The sequence below is a fragment of the Haliaeetus albicilla genome, chromosome 11, assembly GCF_947461875.1.
Source record: "Haliaeetus albicilla chromosome 11, bHalAlb1.1, whole genome shotgun sequence".
NCBI classification, from domain to species: domain Eukaryota; kingdom Metazoa; phylum Chordata; class Aves; order Accipitriformes; family Accipitridae; genus Haliaeetus; species Haliaeetus albicilla.
Window position 1 is genome coordinate 1,656,334 of NC_091493.1, and position 21,481 is coordinate 1,677,814.

Consider the following 21,481-nt stretch of genomic DNA (forward strand, 5'->3'; position numbering starts at 1 on the left):
TTTAATCAGAGAAATCTATGAGGGGAACCCACAGCTGCTTCTTCCCCAGCAACTGACTCAGTAATATATACTTGGCCTGCTGCCACCCCAGTTAGCAAGTTTATTCCTAAAGCTAAATCTGAGATGAAATTTACCTTGCATCACATCTAGCAAGTGTGTGGCCACAGTGTGAGCTGGTTCAGTAAGGGGATGCCAATAAAATCCATTCATTTCTTTTGGTGGGTTGAACCTTTCACCAGATCAGTGGAAGCAACATGGTATCTAGCCTCTCTACCCTGGATGAGGCAAAATGTCAAACAGCACCCAAAGGTACAGTTAAACAGCAGAATAAACCAGTAAAAATTAGCTGCAAGAAAAGCCAGCTTCCTGAACTGATTTACTATGCAACTGTGCTAGCACCATGGTAAAAGAACAGGTCAGATCCTACCAATGGGAGTGTAAAGGAGAGTGAGAGGATGGGAAACCTAACTCAGACCAGCACAAAGCATCCTGGGATCCACTCAGGCTGCTCAGGGGGCAGCATGTCACTCATGTCACCAAAGCAGAGATCTCTAAGTTGAACAGACTCACTCACGCTAACTGCACAGAATAAAGACACAGTTAAGGACCAAATACAGAGATCTTTCCTTGTATACCTGTTTAAATTGAACAAATATAGTTGTTTTGAGTTGCAAACATAAAAGACGACTCATTACAAGTGCCTTGCATGCCCCTTTTTCAGGAAAGGAGGAGAAGAATTTGAAGAGTGTCAATAGAATTTGTCCACCTTAAGGTCTCAGCTCATTTAAATGAGCAACAAAAGACATCTGGAAAATATTAATAACAAAATAAATAAAAAGCGACATTGGAATTAATCAGTGTAAAAAAATGGTTCAAATACATGAGACTTTTCTGTGTAATGACTGCAAATACAATATTGGTCATACTTAAATGCCTTAGTTACAGCAGGCAAAGTTTTCAAATGTAAGAATGTAGAGATGAAATACGGAGTTTATTTTAAAGACACAATATTTAATCACTGGAAACAACCCCCCCCAAGACTGAGATTTTCAAGACATATCACAGATAAGCCTGTATGAGGCTGTCTCACCTGAAAGAGTCCTAAAAAGGTGAGGCCTTCTTTTCTATGTCAAAGAGTATTGGAAATAGGTGGGTCTAACAGAGTTTAAACATATTATCCAAGGCTACATAACCAGTTCTTCACAAAAGTAATTACTTCACTGGATAGAACTATTAGTTACGAGATTATTATGATATGAATTTTTACGAAATAAAGACAAAACCAGATATTCAGGCCCCTTCCATTTGCTGAAAAAGTAAACAAAAAAAAAATTGGAAAGTATGTGATTAAGGCACAGGAATGAGCTTGGCTGGGGCCTAATCCTGATACTTTTTACTGGCTAAAATTAGATGTTGCTTGTTCAGTACACTGAAAATACTGAAAAGAAAGTATACTGAAGAAAATACTGAAGAAAAAACAAGGGAATAAATTCCTCAGTAGTTCAAAATGAAAATAAACCCAGTTTTCATAGGGCTGTCACTGGAGAAACAGGATTTACAATTAAGTCCCATGTTTCCATTGCAGCAGTCAGATATTCTAAATAAATTCTATGTTCCAATTGAATAAGAAATACCTGAATAAGCTTTCCAGAAAGAGTTAGAAATAGCTACTAAAAAAAAAATTAGAAACTCCAGTCTCCTCCCATCTAGCCCCTGGACAAAACTATTTTTCTTTCATAGACCTTGCTCAAAAGTATTAAAATACTTCCAAATTTAATATTGCTCATACACTTTTAAATTTTATTTTGAAAAACTAATCCTGAAAATGCAGCACAGTTTCATCCAGTAGGTCTATTTTTCACATTCAATATCCTACTCAGTTATTTAGGGGGCACTTTTTACTGCTGTTTTCCTCTCAAGAGAATATGCTGGATTCTGCTTTATTCTGCATAAGAACTGCTTAAATTTTCATGACACAGCTCAAATCTACGAGTTCCTTAAATATATCACTTTTAGTAAAATTAAGATTCAAAACTCTAAATTTAAACATCCTTATCAGTATTAACACGGCAAAGAACTGGCACCTGAGAAGATGCTTATTTGCTTACACAGTAAAACAATACAAGAACGAAAAATGGCACATCCCTTTTTTTTTTTCTTTTATAAGGTGGATTTAGCTCTATTGCAAGGACCTTAGAAGATAAAAATTCACTGTGATATTGGTTAGTTTTCCTTTAAGTGAAACTAAAGAACAGATGAAGAATCTTATTTGTTGTCTCTTAATTAAGAGTGACAATGTTATGCAGATTTATGTAGAAGGACAAGCATACAGATAATTCCAGAGACATGCATTCTTTCTGGCTGCAACACATACAAATCACGCAAAGACATTAGTTCAAAATTTTTAATAAAATAAATTCAAATACATCTCATTCTCTGTCCATAGCTACATTGTTAAATATCGAAGAAATACATATTTTTAAGAAACTGAAAAGAAAAAAAAAAAGAGCCACAAAAGTTGGTACTGAATACATAACTCAAAATCCAGTTTGTCAACTTTGTCAAAATTAAGCAAATGGATCTTATCATCCATCACTTAACATAACCATTACCAATTCTCTAAAAGACACTGCTAAAATATTTACATTAAATAAATAACTTACATCATGTAAAGTAAATGCTTTACAGTTTCCTGAATCAAGTGAGTAAAATCAAGAGTACCAATGCAAATCATGTATAAACAAGTCTGGAAAATAATTCCCTCTACAAAAGGAATTGCAGGAGGAAGAAAACATGTAATAGCCTATTGCATACCATACTTTAGAAACAGTACATATATACATCTACAGACTCCAATACAATCTTCATTTTCTTTTCTTGCGTGAGAGGTTGAATATGGTCCATATGCCTAAATAAGTAAATGCAGCAGCATGCAGTCGTTTGTCACCATGTTTTAAGGTAGGGACAAACTTTTTTACACAAGCTAGTACTGGAAAGTACATAAAATACTCAGCCTTCAATAAACTGAATCGAGAACATTCAGCTCCACAGAAAAGGTACAGAAATGCCTTGTAAGAATTGGCCCATGCTAACTGCCTTAAGGAGATCTTTTCTAGCACTTCTCACTGTAAAAGTTCCCCCTGGTTTTATTTGTGTAGATGACAGCTTTTTTTAGAATAGAATGTATGCCAAGAAACTGGTTTCCAAATTGCAAGATTTCTAATAATATTAAATATATCCTGTCATTTTTTATTGAAGTGGTTGAAGAGACTTTCATATGTACCAATCTGAAGATATACGCATTGTTCTTGCATACAGAAAACTTATGCAAAAAAAGAATGAAAAGATGCTTAAGCTGTAGTCTGATGAGTTCAGCTTCTACAGAGCTGGCAAGTATTTGAATATGAAAATCATTGCATTTTGTTCAAATCAGTTTATTCAATTTAATTTGTAAAGAAGAACAGATGTCTAACTACTAGCTTAAAAAGCAGTATAACCATGCGTGTAACTCCTGGAATGGTGATAAAGCTAAATAACTAACAGCTTGAAACCCGTATAAAATGTGGGTGTAATTTTAAAACTGTGTAATTCTTAACATTAACCTAATGAAGCCTAGAAGCTCAAGTGCAAAAAAAATGTTTATAGCTAACTAATGTTTATTTTGATCTGTCTCCTGGTTTGACTCCAGGAAATAAACCACGTTTTGGCAAATAAAAATGTCAGACAGCAGCAGTTCCACAGTAACAGATAGCTTTTTTTTAAACTTCAAGTAATTTACTCACCAATAGAATTTGAGGACTGATAGTGTAGTTTTACAGGAAAGTCTTCTAAAAAAAAAAAATTAGTTGAGGTGCAAGAATTGTTTCATAAGTTCGTATGTGGTAAAAGCCACAGCCTGGGAAGGAATACAACGAATATAATTTAGAGATAAACCACGGTATAATCCTCTTCGTATTCCATGTTGTTGGTATACATATTTCAGTGTCTGCACCATTGTACTGGAAAAAATAAGAACTCAAATCATTATTGGATACACATACTCAACAGTCAAAATCACTTTCTTTAAATATAAGACACTTGCTTTACTTGGTCCATATAACAAAGCTTTATAGTCTTTTTAGGACTCAGAAGACAGTCTGAGTTTCTGCAAGAAATTTGGGCACAATGGCTGGGAATTGGGAAGAAGACAGTGCAATCCAATCCCATCTAAAAAAGTTTCAGTCTGAAAACACCTGCCCTAAAAGACATATTAAGACATTTTACACCAGAAAGGCAAGAGAATATGCATAGCCATTCTGGCAGGAAGGAGTTGAGAAGCATCAATTCTTCTTACAAATGTAATACAGAGTAACAGAAACATAATTTGCCCAACTTAGCACACACTTTTTGCATTAAAGATCAGTATTTAGGCTTGTATCCCATTCTCTTTCTTTAAGCACTCGATCATACTACCCGTCCTTCTAAAGCTCCACATATAAAATTTATGTTTAGCTCTGTATTTGACATCTTGCATGAGTATAGCTTCCTCCACCATGACAAAGACCTAGTATTTTCTCTATTAGAGAAATGCTAAAATTTGTTAAGTATATAATATTTGACCTTATTAAAAGCAGAATTTGCAGTGTATAGGCAAGGAGAATGATTTTCTTCACATACTTATAATGAAACTGAGCAAATGGATGTTAAATGCAAAACAATGTAAATATCTGTAAGGTGCTCAGTATTTCCACACTATTAAAGACACTGCTCTTTAAGAACATCTTCCATGTGCTTCAGAGCTTTTATCCTCTCATCCTCTAAAGACATATATGTCGACTCTCCTTCAAGGCACAGCTCTCTCCAAACATGGTCACAATAATATTTTTAAATTGGGAAGCCTAATGTCTGTAGAAGTAGTTCTCACAAATGTAGAATATAAAACCCCAAGAACAATCAACACATTTTTATTTTAAAAGTATCTGGAGCAGAAAATAGCCAAGCAAAAAAAAAACATTAAGGCTGCTAAGGAAAACAGAACAGCAACTTTCACAGTAAGCAACATCTATGTTGTTTATGAAAGGTCACTAAGACAGACTGCTGTTAGTAAGATCCAATTCACCACGCAGGAGGTTCACACTAAATCACTGGATTCAAACATATACAATTCCACAAGATTGAAAGTAGCCAAGATAAAACTGTCCTGGAATTGAATTTGGTTCAGACAATTTGAAATTCAGGAAGTTTTTTAAGATGAGAGCTGATTTAATACTATGATTTTAAGGATATTATGGTACTTCCATTTCTACTGGAGGAACCCCAACTACATGTGGGGTGTGTGACATTACCGTAAATGCAAGAAAGGTCAAATAAAACAGTATTATGCAAAATCATCTTATGGAAGAGATTCTGCACCATTAAAAAACACTTTGAAACATCTCATTTCAGTAGAAGCATGCAGTCTGTCTCTTAAGGATCCTGCTGATATTAAAGAAATACATGGCAAGTTGAGTTAAAATACAAAAAAATATGTTACTAATACAAACACAGTATTACTAACAAAAGTGCCATTGTGATTTCAGTTATGTTTTTTTAACGCCAGAGTGTAATGGCAGGTTTTGTCTGTGTGGAAACTTACTCATTAAAAGAATGAAGAAATCAACAACATAATAGTTTGGTGGTGGGGTGTTCTGTTTTTTTTTAAAACTTTAAGACTAAGAATTTAACTTTGCTCAGACATCTAAGAATTCAGTCACTACAAATGAAAAGAAAATACTTACAGGCACTTTTCAGAGTCTGGGAGAACCGCTCCTAACTGCATTCGCCTACGAGTTACATCAAGGGGATATCTACAGAGGAGATATTTGAACAGCAGTTCAACCAGATGTGTGATGACTATATGAATATTGTTTAAAAAAAGAATACAAAGATGTCCATGTGCAACCTCCAAGCTCCCTTTTCAGTGAGTCAGGAATCCGGCTCAGATTCTCAACACAGCTGAAAGTTCTCCAGAAAGGGAGACTTCCCCTATACAACCAAAACCAGCAAATCAGATCTCTTAATATATTCCATTTGGCACGAGTAAGGAAGACACATGAAGATCAGATGAGAGTATAAAACAGTCTGTAAAACGCTGGAGGGAGAAGACACCTAAATCAAAAATAAAATTAACAGTTTAAGGATTAATAGAAAATGACATTTGTAATGCAGTGATTTAGTGAAAAATTGATGCCATATAAGTCCATTAAATTATTTTATTTTATGGACAACATAAAATATGACAAGGGCAGCATGAGAATGAGAAAGCAGGCAAAATAATAAAAAAATCAACGCCAAATACAATATCTAAGACTTGGAGGGGGAGTGTTGTTTTTTTGTAATTCTATGGCTTCACAGGTTACATTGTTTTGAAAATAAATTGGAATAATAAAATTCTGCAAATTATGTTCATGGTCAAAATTTCATAGCTTACCAAACAAGATTCCAACTGATTTTAGGAGATTTGTCTGAATTTGTTTAATTAACTCAATGCATATATCTTTAAAGACCCTGAAGATTAAATAGATATTTAGTAAATGAAACAATAGGGAATAACTGAATTCCAGTGTCTGATTAACCTGATTTTAAAACCTTACTAATAACTAGACTTACATAAAATCATATTCTCAGATAAAAGTTTCTTTAGAATGAACAGCTATAGAGAAAAAAAAAAAAAAAAAAAAAACAAAACCACAATACCCAAACTTACGATATCGTCTGAGCTATTGCTCCAGCTATGCCACCACACAGCAGATTTACATGTGTTTTCAAAACTAAGACATCGGGATTATCTAATGAAGGCCGTCCAAGCAAGTTAGGTGCTTGAGCAAGTCCAATGCTCTTTAAGGTACCAAAGGTAAAAAATGAAAAACCTAAAAGGAAATTTAATTTTATGTACTTTCATAAAAAAGCAAACTATTTGTTGATGCATCATCATCATAAACAAAAAGCTGCAATTACAAAATGAAACTATTTTCCAAATCTTTTAGAAGTTTTTCTTAAGCAGAAAGAAATAGACAAATAATATTTTGAACTTCTACAGTAACTTCTGTCCAAATGAATTAGTGTTTATAATTAACATTAAAAGAATGCTTTAAATAAGCTAGACTGTGGGGTTTAAATTACTGGCTTGCTATTAAGAGTACTTCCTGAGATCTTTTTAACTGAAGAAATGGCTCTCATCTTTTAAACATTAGTGTAGTTTAGCCGGGCAGTTCTGATGTTCCTCCATCCCACATCACCCACTGCTTTAGCTTGTGCAAGTATGTACATAAAAGTGACCAGGAGATGGAGCCAATACAGAGGCTCTAAGTCTCCATCTCTGGAGTGCTCTGCTCTTTCATGGATCTACCTGTTTGAGAGAAATCTCATACATGCTTTCTTGTGGGAAAACTGGGAAGCAGAAGAGAAAGAGCCACTACTTTACCTCTCTCCCTCTCAACTCCAAGTTTCAGAAAAGCTAGACTTTGCCTGTTGAGTATGCTTTAACACACACTGATCAATTCTAGATTAAGATTGAAGAGTTGCAAATGCTTCTACAGGCTTCCCCTCTCCAGTCAGTAAAAAACAGAATCCTTGATTTTAACAGAAGCTAATTAACTAGGGTGTGCAAATATACTATGTAAATTTAGTAGCGCACATAACTGCTGAAGGACCGCCACATTCTGTTTTTAACTTACCCGCATATGGCGCCATTCCTACAACAGTTGGCATCAGCCCTCTGTAGAACCCACTAAAACCACCTTCCTTTGAAAGAAAAACACAAGTACATTTGTGGCAAGAAATACAACAAATGTCTTAACAAGTTATACAACTGTTCATACAGATTCACATGACAGCAATCTGACTAGCATCATCTAGCACCAAGGAGCTAACATCAAGTTCCATTTCTTGTGCCTGAATAATTGAGGGGACAACTGCCTGGCTCCATAGGAGATAAAGAAGTGAAAAGGAGAAAAATCTACATCCACCACCATATTCTAGGAGACATTTCTACATTATACATATCCCTCCTCCCCAATTTTTTTTACATCATTACTACTTGTTCTTGAAAAGCGACTTCTCTCTGCTGTTTTTGACCTCCCACTTAAATGAGTCTTAGCTATATCTTAGCACCCTAAGTAGAAGAAAGCATCCAGATATTTTTTTTACATTAAAAAAAGCCAATGTGCACACAATGAAGTCATGTTATTTTCCACCAAGCCACTATTTTCAACGCAGTGCAACATTCTTTAAAGAGCATATTTTGCTTTGACAGGACTGAAGATTAAAAGAAAAAATACCTTTGTGTAAATCATCTTGAATGCATGGATAATTCCCATGTACTTGTGTTCCCCTTTTACTTGGAACGCCAGACGAACTCTAACCATATCAAGAGGGTAAGTACAAATCACTGCTGTAATACCTTTATTAAAAACAAAAACAAAACAAGCAAACAAAACTCACCTACACCTTATCTGATTCTAGGATTATTTTGAAAATTAGAATTTCCTTTTGTGGCAGTGAGTATAATAGCATATACAAATTATTTTGTTAAAGAAACACTTGAAGTCACTTGTAATCAGCAAACAGGAACACTAACTTCAGCAACACACCATTTATGTTTATACTTGGTGTTCACTGAAGCTGCACACCTAGGCCTTGATTTTCCAAAGGTTTATGGACCTAACTGTATTCATATGAGCAATCTCATTTAAGTCCATGGCTCATTAGCATCAGGCTAGTCAAGCACATCAGCTTTACTGGATTGCAATGATGAAACCTAATCCTACCATATCTTTAAAAAAAAATAAAAAACAATCCACCAAATGTACATGTTTAATTTCAAAAACAGTGTGTCAGAATTTGATGCAATTACTGGATATAGATACATGTATCTATCTACTGCATCTGAAAATACGAAATATATTCTAATGACATTTAAAATAAAGTCAGGATCATACCAATGAAGAGTACTTAACTGCGTTGCATTACTGCATTTTAATAGTTCGTGTTATACCAGCACTTCTGTTTTAAAACTCTGACCAAAAAAGCTATTTCTAGACTTAAGATGCCAAAAAAATCAAATCTTAGGATTCATCCAGTTATGAACTGCTTCAAAACTTGATTAGATGCTGACCAACTTGTAATTTTGGAAACAGAACTCCAGTACAGAGAACAACTCCTCTAACTGTTCCCTGAATAATGAATTCTTTCCTACTGCTAGTTTTTGAGGTAAACCACTCATATGCTGACAAATGATTTGGAGGGAATAGATAAAAATGTTTACTAAGAACAGAGGTCATTTTCTGGTAGTATACCACCACCACTAAAAAAAAAAAACAAAAACAAACTGGGAAAAGGAGAAAAAGAAAACAAAAACCTTCGTGACTGATATTGTTTTCTAGTAGCCGCTCTGATTTAGCTAAACATCACCTTTAAAAATTGGTCCTACAGAAGATAAGCACACTTTTTATGCTGGCAGGAAATTGCCACTTCCTCTTAAGTTTTAATAGTCTTTTAATGATATCTCTTTTTGTAGGTGTAGCATTTCCCCTCCTTTCCATAAGGTCAAGAGAAAACCACAAGAGGGAGGGAAAAAGAAAACAGAACAAAACCAAAAAAAAAAAAAAAACCCACAACAACAAAACCCAAACACAACACAACTCCAGCAAACAAACTCTTCATAACTTTTATGTCTAGAGAGGAAAAAAAAGCAACTTGAGTAAGCTGAATGATCTGACAGAAGATATCCGGATTAGATGGGGAGGAAAAAAAAAATGAACGCCATAAGTGAGCTATCAAAAAAGCTGACACTGGTCAACTGTCAACTGAGAGTAAAGTTTGTGGCCTTCTGGAATATCCTACCAGTAATGTATTTTAGAAGACAAAAACATCTCTTTCAGAGATTTTGGACGATTCCTCTGAACAAAAAGCAGACATCTGCTGTCTATTTCTGGTGTTGTCTCACCCATAGGGTTCAAAAGTTGGAAGCTGCAAAACACCAAAGCAACTTTAGGACTGTTTCCACTGACCTACATTATTAAATGCAATCCCTTAAGACTACAGCCTTTTCCTAATGGATTGCCTGAGATGTCCAGAAATATTCTAAAATGGATGAATTCAAGCAGTTTAAAAAAAATAAAACAAAGAGAAAAAAGCTTTTACAGAGCTTGAGTTCACAGGAAAGTCATCCCACTTCAGAAACCGGACAACTTTATCCCCCTTCTCTTTCCAATCATGCTCCGATATGTATCCAGGAATATTCTCTGAACAAAGACCAGCAAACAGACCAACAAAGAGCTTGGTGAATGCACTACCTAGTGAACACAGTCCCAAAATAGTACAATTGAAAAAAAAAACAAAAACAAAAACAGATGGAACTGAAAGAAACCATATGTAGTAAGGATTTAAATAGGGTAATTTTTTTTTTTACTTTTTCTTAAAAGTAGCCATGAATTCTGAAAAAAATGGGATTTCTAACATCAGCCACAAAATAGTCTTTCTTGAAACAACTGGGAGAGGCATGTTACTGCTTACTGTTCCTATAAGCAAAAGGTACATACAAGGGATCAAGATTTCCTTTGGGGCTCAGGAGAGACACTATTCTTTCTGGGAGAAATGGCAGCCAGCTTTGGGACACAAAGTCATTGTGCTGAGTCTATAAAATTACTAATCTCATCTCTACTCCCTAAATTACATGTTATCAGAAGTCAGACCACAGCATATTAAGGCCAATTCCCTGTCTTGAGGAAGCAAAGTCCATCCCAAATAATGAGAGCTGAGCCAAAAATCTCTCCCACAGTTGGTTAAACAGAACAGAATTAGGAAGTATCTCAACAGTTAAGAGATACTTACTGCAATTCCCAGTGTCTGATCTGAAATAATCATAATAGGGCAATGTAGCTCCTCCCTCCTTTAAGGAACCACTTCTTCAAAAACAGCAGACTTTTTCATTGCAAATGCTGACTCAGAAGTCAAGGAAGTCGGGGAAAGACCATTCTTCACTTACCATAATTGTCCTCAAGCACCTTTGACCACTCTTGGGGACAAGATACTGAGTTACACAGACCTTTACAGAGACTTAGCGCCAATGAAGCACAAGAGGAATTAGACTGTCCTTGATTTGTTTCCCAGGCTTTGGGAGTTAACAATGAGATTAGCTGTATAGGGATTTATCTCTGTCTCCCAATTTCCCTATTATTCCTCCATTCTTAGTAATTTTCTTTCTTTGAAAATAAAAATAAAAAACTATCTGGAGCAAGAAAAAAAAAGTGAAATACATTTACAAAGATTAGGTACTGCAAACATATCTGATACGCAAGTTTTTATGATTTCTGTATCATGCTCTTTGTAGTTTATCAATAGATCAATTTAAGTACTACCAGGTGATTCAGAGGTATACAGTTCAAAAAGTGATAAGCACAAGTCACAGCCTTGAACTGCAGAAGATATGCCCCTTAAGTAGTATAAAGATTAATTCATCAAGGAGGAATCTTCTGAACAAAACAAAGCTTCAGGAACTATACATACAGAGAAATAGCTCATGACAAAGAGCATTTATCGGACAGGTTAAGGAACTGCCTAATTTACAAGTCCTAATATTTCTAGACCTCCAATATATAATTGTTTCTTTCTGACTTGCACCTGAAGAAATAAAGAGCACAGATTCTTTTAAAATGTTGACTCAAATATGTAACTAATAATTACATACTATTTAAAATTGAGACAGGCAGTATCATCCGAGATCAGTACTATTCTCCAATCACTTTTACTAGAAGTAAAAAGATAAAAACAAAAATATGCTTTCTGTATTAGTTTCATGGAACTTGAGTTTATTCTAGATAACATCTAGTCTTTTGGGGGTTTTTATTTTTAAGTTAATCAAGTGCAGGGGAGGAAATACACATTTCTGTGCTTTAATTCAGATTTTTCAACTACAAAACTAAAATAAGATTTAGATTTGCAAAATCATCCTGTGATACAGGTGTTATTTGATCATTTTGTTTCCTAAACCCCACTAACCTCTATGATTTCTCTATCTTAGACCCAGCTCTGTTTTTCCTTAAAAGAAGTCATACACCATTTATCTGTTAATGAGGTGTTACAGCTGAAATTTGAATCACACAAGACTCAGGAAATTCAGAGTTAAAGTTTCCCCAGTAACTTTAGCTTGGCCTCCTTAAATGTATGCATTACAATAGGTTTTTCTTTTCTCTCACTCCACTACCCCCATCCCCATTGCCTTGTTTTTCCCTGTGGATATGCTTTTGATCCTGTTTATCAGTTACAGAAGATACTCAAATGTTTCCCACCACTTTGAAGCTGACTCAGGTCTGTTGACTGCTAGTAATGTTGGAAACACTGACATAAGCAACATTTAACTATCAGTAGCGTACATAGAAGTGAAAGCAGACAGCTGTGTGGCTAGATGGTGTAGAGGGGGAAAAAAAGGAAAGGGAAACAAGGGTTATCCATTTTCAACTGCGTAATATTGGGTTCCAGGAAACTGTGAAGACCCCTCTCCACCACCGTTGGGGTTCATGTAGCACACCATCTCCTTTAGTCATTTAAACTCAGAAGAAACAGAATAATATCCCTTACTGGAGCCAACAAGAAACTAAGCCACAGGAGTTAAAGCAAGTAATATTACCAATTGCTTTTAAAAGTCTTATTTTGTTTGCAAACCTAGAGAACTTCTGTATCAGATTTCAAACACTATGCTCTTCTTTGTGCCCCCTTCCTTCTCTACATCTTCTTGGCATACTCAATATAAACCCTCCCCTCTTATTTATCTAATTAATATCCCAAAAAGCAGTTAATGCCACCTAGTAAACAAATAGTAAGACACTCACATGTGATACTATTTCTATACCTGACTGCTGTATTCATTTCACTGCACACCGAAGTCTAGCTTATCTACTCAGTTCTGGGGTTCTCAATACCAGACTATTGAGTATATTGTACTGAAATGCACCACACAAAGCTTTTCATTTGATCATGGTTTCCAGACAGTACTGTATATTAATTTTATTTCTATTACTCTAACCGCACAAAACAGATTTAACCAGTAAGGTGCTTAAAACAATGCCAGATGCTGTTAATTTATCTGAACAAAGAATTCCAGCATGTTCAACACTGACAGAGTTAAGCTGATTATTCAGTGTTTTCACAGTGCCTCACAAGTCAGGTTCCAGGTCTCTGACAAGGCTCCTGCAAAAAAGCTAATAATAAGCTTCTGGTGGGGAAAAGAAAAAAAGTGTTCTTTAGTACAGTTAAAGCCAGGGGAGGGGAGTGTGTGGAGAAAGAAAAAAAAAAAAACTATGTATTTTTTTCCACTTCTTTCAGATAGAAAGTCAGCCAAGTTCTGGAACATATCTTGCCAAATGGGTTTTGCCAGTTTTCAGGATCTTTGAATTGTTTCATTTCATTCTCTTTCCTTTTCCTCTGATGGCACGCAAAGCCAAAATACTTTCAGAAGGTCTTCCTAGTTTAACTAAAGGCAGTATTAAAAAACCACAGTATTTTTATTCCAAAAGAAGCTAAATATTAATACTCATGTCATAACTATTTAAGGACTGTCACTATACAGTATTAAGCCTGTTTTACAAAGTAAAAGCACATGAAGAACCACCTCAATTAAAAATCAGTCCACTATTACTTACCTTTCCCTGTTTTTTCTTGGCTACTTTTGGCTGAATGACTAACAAGAGGAAAATAGAAATGTATAATCATACTATATACTGGCAGTTTACAAATGGGCTTTTCTACTGCTATTGCACTAACTGATAAATGTTGGTTTTTAACATTCACACATATGATCTAAAGAGTATCATTGTGACAATCCTGCATTGGATGTTGAAAAGTATAGACATTCCTGGCAAATCCAAAGAATTCACCCATTTAAGGAGCTGCAGTTCTCTCTATTTCTATGGGCTTATATTCAACCTAGTGGCAATGGCAGGCAGGCTGATGAGCCAATTCTACAAAACCCTGCATCTTTATACTTCATCTGATGACACTGGATTTTTCATTTTTTAAAAGCCGTAATAAACACTATAAAAAGTGCGCTTTACAACATAGCACAGAATTCAATGCTTGAAGAAAGGTATTTTAAAGAACACTGTTAGACAAGCAGTTTTCAATTAGGCAACTATGTTACATTAACCATTTACTAGTATTTTTGCTTAATACAAATTTGGAACAGTTTGACCTGAAAACACATCAAATCATTCTCTAAACAAATATTAACTTTTCAGCAAAAGGAATGTCTGAAATCCAAGTACAAAACCATACCTGCCATGGATCCAGCCATTAATCGATGCACGTGCCCTGAAATCCCAAGTTGCTTCTTTATTACCTACAAAATACAGAACATTTACGATAATCATATATCAGAAAAATACAGGGAAGTACATCACACAGTTTATTAGCACATTAATGCAAACTCTGTAGCTGTTTCCAAGAAGTTTACAACACTACAAATTCAAACCAGAGCACTTAATTACTGTTAAAAGAATTTTCTGAACATTGCTGCTGTTACCAATTTCTTATTAAAAACATGAAAGTGCTAAAATTCTACTAACAAGGCAGAACGATTAATTGAAAGTATTTGTAGTGTTTACTTCAGAAACTAGATTAATTGTTTATTTAGTTATCTTTAATGTGTGTCAAACAAGGCAAATGGAATACTATCCTTGTTGCATGATAGGGAGCAAAGGACACTGAGCAAAGTTGAAAAATTACACATTTGAGAAGAGTAAATTTTTCTTCCATGCACAGCACGTGAAATGTACTCCTATAAAGATATTTTTAAGACTTTAACTGGATTAAAAAAAAAAAAAGAGAAATCAGACAAGCATTTGAGAGCAAGAACTTCTTAAGTTACGTTACATCCTGGAAGGAAGTTAAAAATTAGTTTCCAGGCTTCTATCAAATAACTGAGACTATTTAAGAAGCAGTTTCTGCCAGAAATATTATAATTTCATATCTTCCTTCTTTAAGATTTTTTTCCTTTTACACATTCCTGCAAAACATCTTGAATGTTTGTTGTCAATTAATACATAAAAGAAACTGCTACGATGCTAAACAGTTTCTTGAAATTTGCAGATTCATAAATCATTTCATTATAAAGCATGGCATGCAGTCTTTTATTCAACACAACATAAAACAAGCATAGATCAACAGCATTTATGATTACACCACACAAAAAAGAACATATGAAACATTACAGCTATTTCTTTGTATTAGCCTTCTGAAATTTGCTCTTTAGGGAAGGCAATCACAATTTCAATCTCACTGTCTTCAGTAAAGATCATGCAATTTACTTCACTGGGTACTAAATCTGACCTTTCAAACACAGAATTCCTCATTGCTAACAGTAAAATGGTATCTTTCACCACATATAAGCAATGTTCAAAAACATGTTCATGCTAACACCTGACCCCCAAAAGATGTTGCAGGGATTTATTATGTATTTATTATGAAAGAGTAAATCCATGAGAGCAGAAAGGAATGTGAAAACCTTGCGGGACCCTGAAATGAGCATTTTTTCTTCCAGATCATTTTTATCTAGAGCCTGACATAGCCGTTCATCAGGTCAAATATAACAGTCATATCCAGACAGACTTTCAAGTTTAAGTTATTCCACCCATCAAGTACTAAGAATCCCAACACAATATAAATAAAGAATCTCCATTTTACATTTTGTTCCTATATTATTCACAAAGGGCTAGCTTATAGCAATACAAATAGCAGCAGACTTTAGATTACCTTCTTCTTTCATTAAAAAAAACCCTATTATTCTCAACAATACAAAGGTACAAAAATCAGTGGGAATTTTTTCCTTAAGCAACACTGCTAAAAGTTGCACTGTTGCCTTTACCCAAAAGACATGCAGCTAATTAAGAAGATACAAAAGTTTCAGTGTTAGTTTCGATCACTTAAAGAATCTGTATGCTTTGTAGGCAGAAAAAAAGAAAAGGAAAACAAAATAAATTCAACTACCTTTTTATATTGGTCAAATGCCATAAACTGAATTGCGCCATATGGAAAGATTCTAATCATCATTGCCCCATTTCCTTTATACAGCCCAAGGTAACCTTCCTTTTTGGGGACAGCACACAATGTAGAAAACACTCCTGCCAGCAATACAAAAAGAGGTATTTAACAATTACACTGGAGGGAGGGGGGGGGGAATCAAGCAAATATTACTGACAGTAAGAAAGTATGCATAGAACTAAGGCCGGATCATGCTGCTCATATAACTATGGAGAGTGGAAAATCCCCTTTCAATGCCCAAACATTTCCAGAAGGAGGAGGTTTAAGGTATAGTTTTATCAGCTTTCTCACCTCCCACACTCAGTGGACCTCTTTCTGAATTCATGCATTCAGGCCCCATGACTTGCCTGGACTGCAAGCAATCCTGTTGCCAATGATACTATCCACCCACAGAAGCTAATACTAGCAACAGAAGGATGGAAACTGGTTGACTTGCAATTCAGTCAATTCAAAATAAATAAATAAATACTTTTAAACCATGGGAAAACAATCTAATATTGCTACATGCTAAATTACGGGTTAAATGCCATCACTGAGGAAATTAAGTAAACAAGTTTAAGACTCTCATTACTTACAACTTAAACATCTCACACTTCTTGTCCCAGAGTTGTTGCAACAAGAAGCAATCCTATTCCCTTTTAATAGGTGGGAAACAATGCAAGATCACACAAAGTTTGGGCAAAACCTACAGTTTTATTATAAACATATTATTAGTTACGCACAATTGCTACGAAATTGACTTGTTTTGTTGTTGTAAAGGAATAAACTGCAACAGTTAAACAGTTTTCATTCATATGCGACTAGTTAATAATATAAGAGCTGAACATGAAAAAGGCTTACACATTTATCTTACTTTCAGGCAGAAAAAAAGAGTAGTTGACAAACTTTCATTTGAAGTTTAAATAAAACAAATATTAATTAGTTTCTGTAGTTCTAAGAATACAACATTAAATGTATTTTTAAGATGTCATGCTTATTACATGCCTCTGAAAATACTTATGCCATGATTAGAATTTTTCTCTACCCTGCAATGAGTAGTTACTGTTCTTATTTCTTAAAACACATGCTCCAAGATCCATGTGGCATGATCTCCACAGAGCAAGGGCAGTAAAAACACTTAGTGAGGACTTCGAAGAACTAATCCACTGCTTCCCTGCACTTACAGGTATCTCATCCATGTAATTTTCTTTTTTGCCTACATGTAACAAGGACATGCATTCAAGTCAGACACATTTCGAATAAGCACATCATATCTAACACCCTAAATAGGGAAGAATATAAGATTTTACTTGCCAATTATGGCACAGTACAAAGCAAACAGAAAATAAGGATTTAAAATATCAGTCAAACCAGTTATTTCAGCCTTCAATTCTTAGACTACAGATTTGAGTGCACACTTATATGACTGTGTTAGCAAAATACCACATTACATGTGCTTGCCTTTTTGGTACAGTGAAGTGAATATACAGCCATTGAATTTTGGTTCAAGATTTATTTTTCCAGCCTTTAAAAAAAATGATCTTTAGTGCCTAAGTTAAAAATTCCAAACTTTTATTAAATGTAAAATTAACCAACTCAATTTTTTTTTCTTGACAATTGTAACACACTTAAATTTTGGAACATAAGTTATGACATATTTCAAGAACATATGACATAAAAAACCTCAAATACTATGCACAAGAGGGCACTGTTACAGCCTCACAGAGAACAGTTCTGAACATGCTGACAACTGAGAGTTTATTCTCTCACCATGATGCAACACAGATGCCGGAATACAGATCACCTGCACCTTATGGCAAGCACAAATCCACTTCTACCTTCAATTCATGTCAACCGCGCTGCTGTCTGCGAGCGTAAGCGCACATGAGTCTTGCGGGATTTGTCGGTCACTGTCTTGTAATCAGCAGCCCCCGTGAGGGCTACCAAGTTCTGAAAAGCACCGATTCCCACAGCCTCTGGGAACTGGCAATCACTGTAGCAGACTGCAGCAGTTACCAGTGGTGACAGTTTTTACACAAAATAAGAATTTTACCAATCTCCTGCTGGCTTCCGTAAGGGGAAGATCAAGCCTAGCTCTTATACGCCTTATTGAGGATTATTCTGACATCTCAGTCTCTAACACATCAACCGCTACCACAACTTACTCGCACAGGGCTTTGTTTTTCTTTTTAAACGCTAACAAAACACGGCACAGAGACTGACCAGACAGATCTGACCTTCTGTCTCATTAGCGCCTTTTTTTTTAATCAGCCACGTGGCTGAGTATATCAACATACCCAAACCATACACATTGCATTTAAAACCAAAAATTAGACACACAGCAGCCATCTTACCTAGATGTTTGTAATGGTGGTTATGAGCTTGCAGCAAAATCTTTACTCGATCCAGCGGTGCAGTAGTTGTTTTGGCACAACATCCTGCAACACCTTTCCAAGAGGGGAAACAGAAAAGTGACGGGATGCCAAAGTTCTTTAGGTCGGCAGATAAAGAAGGGATTTTTCTAATGCATTTGTAAATGGAATAGGGGAGGAGAAACTCGGTTAGGAACTGGAAAAAGCCCTGACGACGAGTAAACAGCCTCTATTGGAAGCACCTTACAAAACCGTTAAAGCCTTAATGAAACGCCTAAGCTACTTTTCCCGATTACAAACACCCGGGCCACCCTCTCTCTCAGCTGCTGAACCCACGGCGGAAGCCTTCCGAGAAAGTTACTGAAGCGAGTTCTCCGCCCCGCTTCCTCCCTCCCTTCTGCGGAAAACAGCCCTCGCCGCTCGCCCCGGAGGAGCCGGCTGCACCGCACCCCGCGCTACTTCGGGGAGCGGGATCCTACGGCGAGTGCGGCGGGACGCGAAAACTTTTACATTTTTGAACAGAACATCTTCCTACCCCCTTGCAAAGCAGGCAGCTGGGACAACACCCTACGGCAAGAATAACCGGGCTTTTTTCTCCAAGAGGTTAATAACGTGGGGTTGTGTTCGCTAGGCTGCCGTCCCGTGTCGTCCCCGCTTCACGCCACCTCAATCTGGACAACAGCCGTCGCGACAGTCTCGGGACACGGATAACCCGCCTTCCCCGAGCGCCCCAGCGAGGGTTTGGGCTCCTTAACCAGCGACTACCCGGGGCTCTTCGCTGCTCCTCACACGCGCGCCTGTACCGAGTCACCTGCGTTAGCACATTGGGGGAAAAAGGGGGCCCCCCGCCTCCCCAGGGGACGACCCTCCGGACAGCAGCTGCACCGGGGCCACTGACACGGAAGCGACCTCCGCCGCGCCGCGCCGCCCCCGGCCCGGCTCCCCTGCTCCCCTCCCGCGGCAGGCCCGCAAGAGAGCACCCACCTCCGGCGATGAAGGAACGCAGCCAGTAGAAATCGCGCCGGGCCGCGCCCGGGGGCAGCGCGGCGCCGGGTCCCGCCGCCGCCGGGGAAGCCATAGGGCAGGGCTGGGCGCGGGCGGCGGGAAGCGGCGGCGGCGGCTCCCTCCGGCGGCGAGCGGGCAGCGCGTGGAGCCGCGCGGCGCCCCCCGCCGCGGCGCAGGGGCGGAGCTCGGGGCGGCCCCCGCCGTCACTGCGGGCCCGGCCGGGGCCGCCGGGCCGCGCCGCGGCGCCTGCGGATGGCGTCAGGAGACGGCCGTTAGCGGGCGGAGCGCCCCTCCTCCTCCGCCGGCGGGGGGCTGAGGAGGCCGAGGGGCGCCGGTTGTCGGCGTTTACCCGGTCCGGCGCGGCGGGGCGGATGGCTGGGCGGGGAGCCGGCTCGTCGGCCGTCGGTGTAAGGCGTCGGAACCCCCGGGGATCGCTCGCTGCTGCCCCTGTTCCAACAAAAACGTATTTTTAGCGCTGTGGGTGCACGCAACCAAAACCTAAGGAGCTTTAATTGGGCTAGACAATAAAATACCTCGATCGCTTTTGTTCTTTAAGCATTTAAGTAGCTACTTCAGCTTATTGCTAGAACATCAATATTTCTTTTGTCTACAATTACAGTTTCATATCTAGCAAAAAAATACTCGGTATTTTTCTATTCGAGTTTCAAAATGCATCAGAAAAGGAAGTAAATACTTGAAAAAAAAAAAAGTTCCACTTTTTAGAATCAGAAGGGTCAAACCCAGTATCATGTCTACAGCTGTCAATATTTTTTGCAATTTTTTGTTACGTTTTCTGCAATGTCTCTGTTGAATACAGCATATAGGGCTTTCCAGGAGGCATTCAGTCAAACTTTCATCCTCACCTTCTTGCAAAAAAAGAACCGCGCAGGTCTCTGAATGCTGGTGCGTGGTATAAGGAAGGAGAGCATACCTGATGCCAGGCACTGGTGAGAACGTTAATGCTGTCAGCTTTTCTCTCAGTTTTCTGCAGTTACTCATGTATTTCTCATACGCTTTTTGCCCCATACATCTTGACCTGAGTTTCAAGTATCTCATATACCAGAATCCCTTTTTTAAAAGTCAGTCTCCTAACATGAAGAAAACAGTCAGAGAGACCTCAGTGCTTGAACAAGTAAAACAAACCCATTTCCAAACAAATTCGCTGGAACATTTTTTTCTTGCTGCTCGTGTCAAACTCCCTTCAACAGAAATTACTCATTTTTTCCTTTAATAGGTTACATTCCTTAAAATTAAGTTTGCTTCAGCATTGGGAAAACTCTGTTTTGCTCCGTTTGATCATTATGTCATTTACATATTTGGGACATGGCTGTTACAATACACATTTTGTCCAATAATAAAAAAATACATAGCAAAGGTGGACAGATTTCTTCCAGAAAATATGGAATAAGTCCTTTATAGCAGAAAACTCTCAAGCCTTTTTACATTTTTTAATATACCTGGGAAATCCATAATTTTTGTTGCAGCCGCTGATGTTTAAGTCTCTAATGGAAAAGCAACTGTTCTATGAGTTATTGACGCAAGCTTTATAGTCACTCTTGATGTACTTTTCCCCAGCCAATTTGTATTCTTTTGGGATTCTGCTCAGGAAAAGCTCCCCCTCCCCCCCAGCAATCATACTGTTTTAACAGCTCCAACTGTAGAAACTTAATGTATTTACTGATTTTACACACAAACATGTTGCAACTACGCTAACAGCTGAAAGTCATCTAGTTGCTAGTTTCACCAGTGACTAGAAAAATCAGCTAACTGCACAACTGGGCTGTTACTTCTTTTGGATACAGGCAAGATATTTCAGGAAGGTACTTCGCCAACCCTTGTAATTTAGGGAAGCGTGCACCATGAGTGCATACTGTTTAGGAAAGCAATAAGAAACTCGCATTGCAAAATTAAACAGAACATCTCATGGAGATTGTCGTGGTTTAACCCGGCCAGCAACTAAGCACCACGCAGCCGCTCACTCCCCTGCCCGTCCCCGACCCAGTGGGATGCAGAAGAGACTCAGAAGGAAAAAGGTAAAACTCCTGGGTTGAGATAAGAACAGTTTAATAGGA

General features: G+C 37.5%; 1 protein-coding gene across 5 annotated transcripts; it reads right to left on the reverse strand.

Annotated features, from left to right (window-relative positions):
- Window positions 1–2,390: 2,390 nt before the first annotated feature.
- On the reverse strand, window positions 2,391–19,634 carry SLC25A16 (solute carrier family 25 member 16). 5 transcript variants are annotated; one of them, XM_069795762.1, is made up of 9 exons: window positions 19,389–19,628; window positions 18,387–18,479; window positions 16,000–16,133; window positions 14,290–14,353; window positions 8,298–8,419; window positions 7,695–7,761; window positions 6,725–6,887; window positions 5,757–5,825; window positions 2,391–3,998 (listed from the first exon to the last, which is right to left on the reverse strand). In XM_069795762.1, exons 1-9 carry the CDS (start codon window positions 19,480–19,482, stop codon window positions 3,842–3,844), a joined length of 963 nt encoding a protein of 320 aa, XP_069651863.1. In that variant the 5' UTR covers window positions 19,483–19,628; the 3' UTR covers window positions 2,391–3,841. The 5 variants fall into 5 exon arrangements, with proteins under 5 accessions (XP_069651863.1, XP_069651865.1, XP_069651867.1 ...); XM_069795764.1 differs by lacking the exon at window positions 19,389–19,628 and adding an exon at window positions 18,940–18,961; XM_069795766.1 differs by lacking the exons at window positions 16,000–16,133; window positions 19,389–19,628 and adding an exon at window positions 18,940–18,955.
- Between the last annotated feature and the right edge of the window lie 1,847 nt (window positions 19,635–21,481).

What these genes read in the sequence shown, in the direction of transcription:
- SLC25A16 (XM_069795762.1), bottom strand. Translation starts at nt 19,482, where the DNA reads ATGGCTTCCCCGGCGGCGGCGGGACCCGGCGCCGCGCTGCCCCCGGGC. An exon ending in AATGGCTGGATCCATGGCAG is followed by an intron (nt 8,420 to 14,289) that starts GTATGGTTTTGT and finishes TTTTTAATAAAG; the next exon opens with GTATTACAGCAGTGATTTGT. An exon ending in GCAATAGCTCAGACGATATC is followed by an intron (nt 5,826 to 6,724) that starts GTAAGTTTGGGT and finishes TCTCCTCTGTAG; the next exon opens with ATATCCCCTTGATGTAACTC.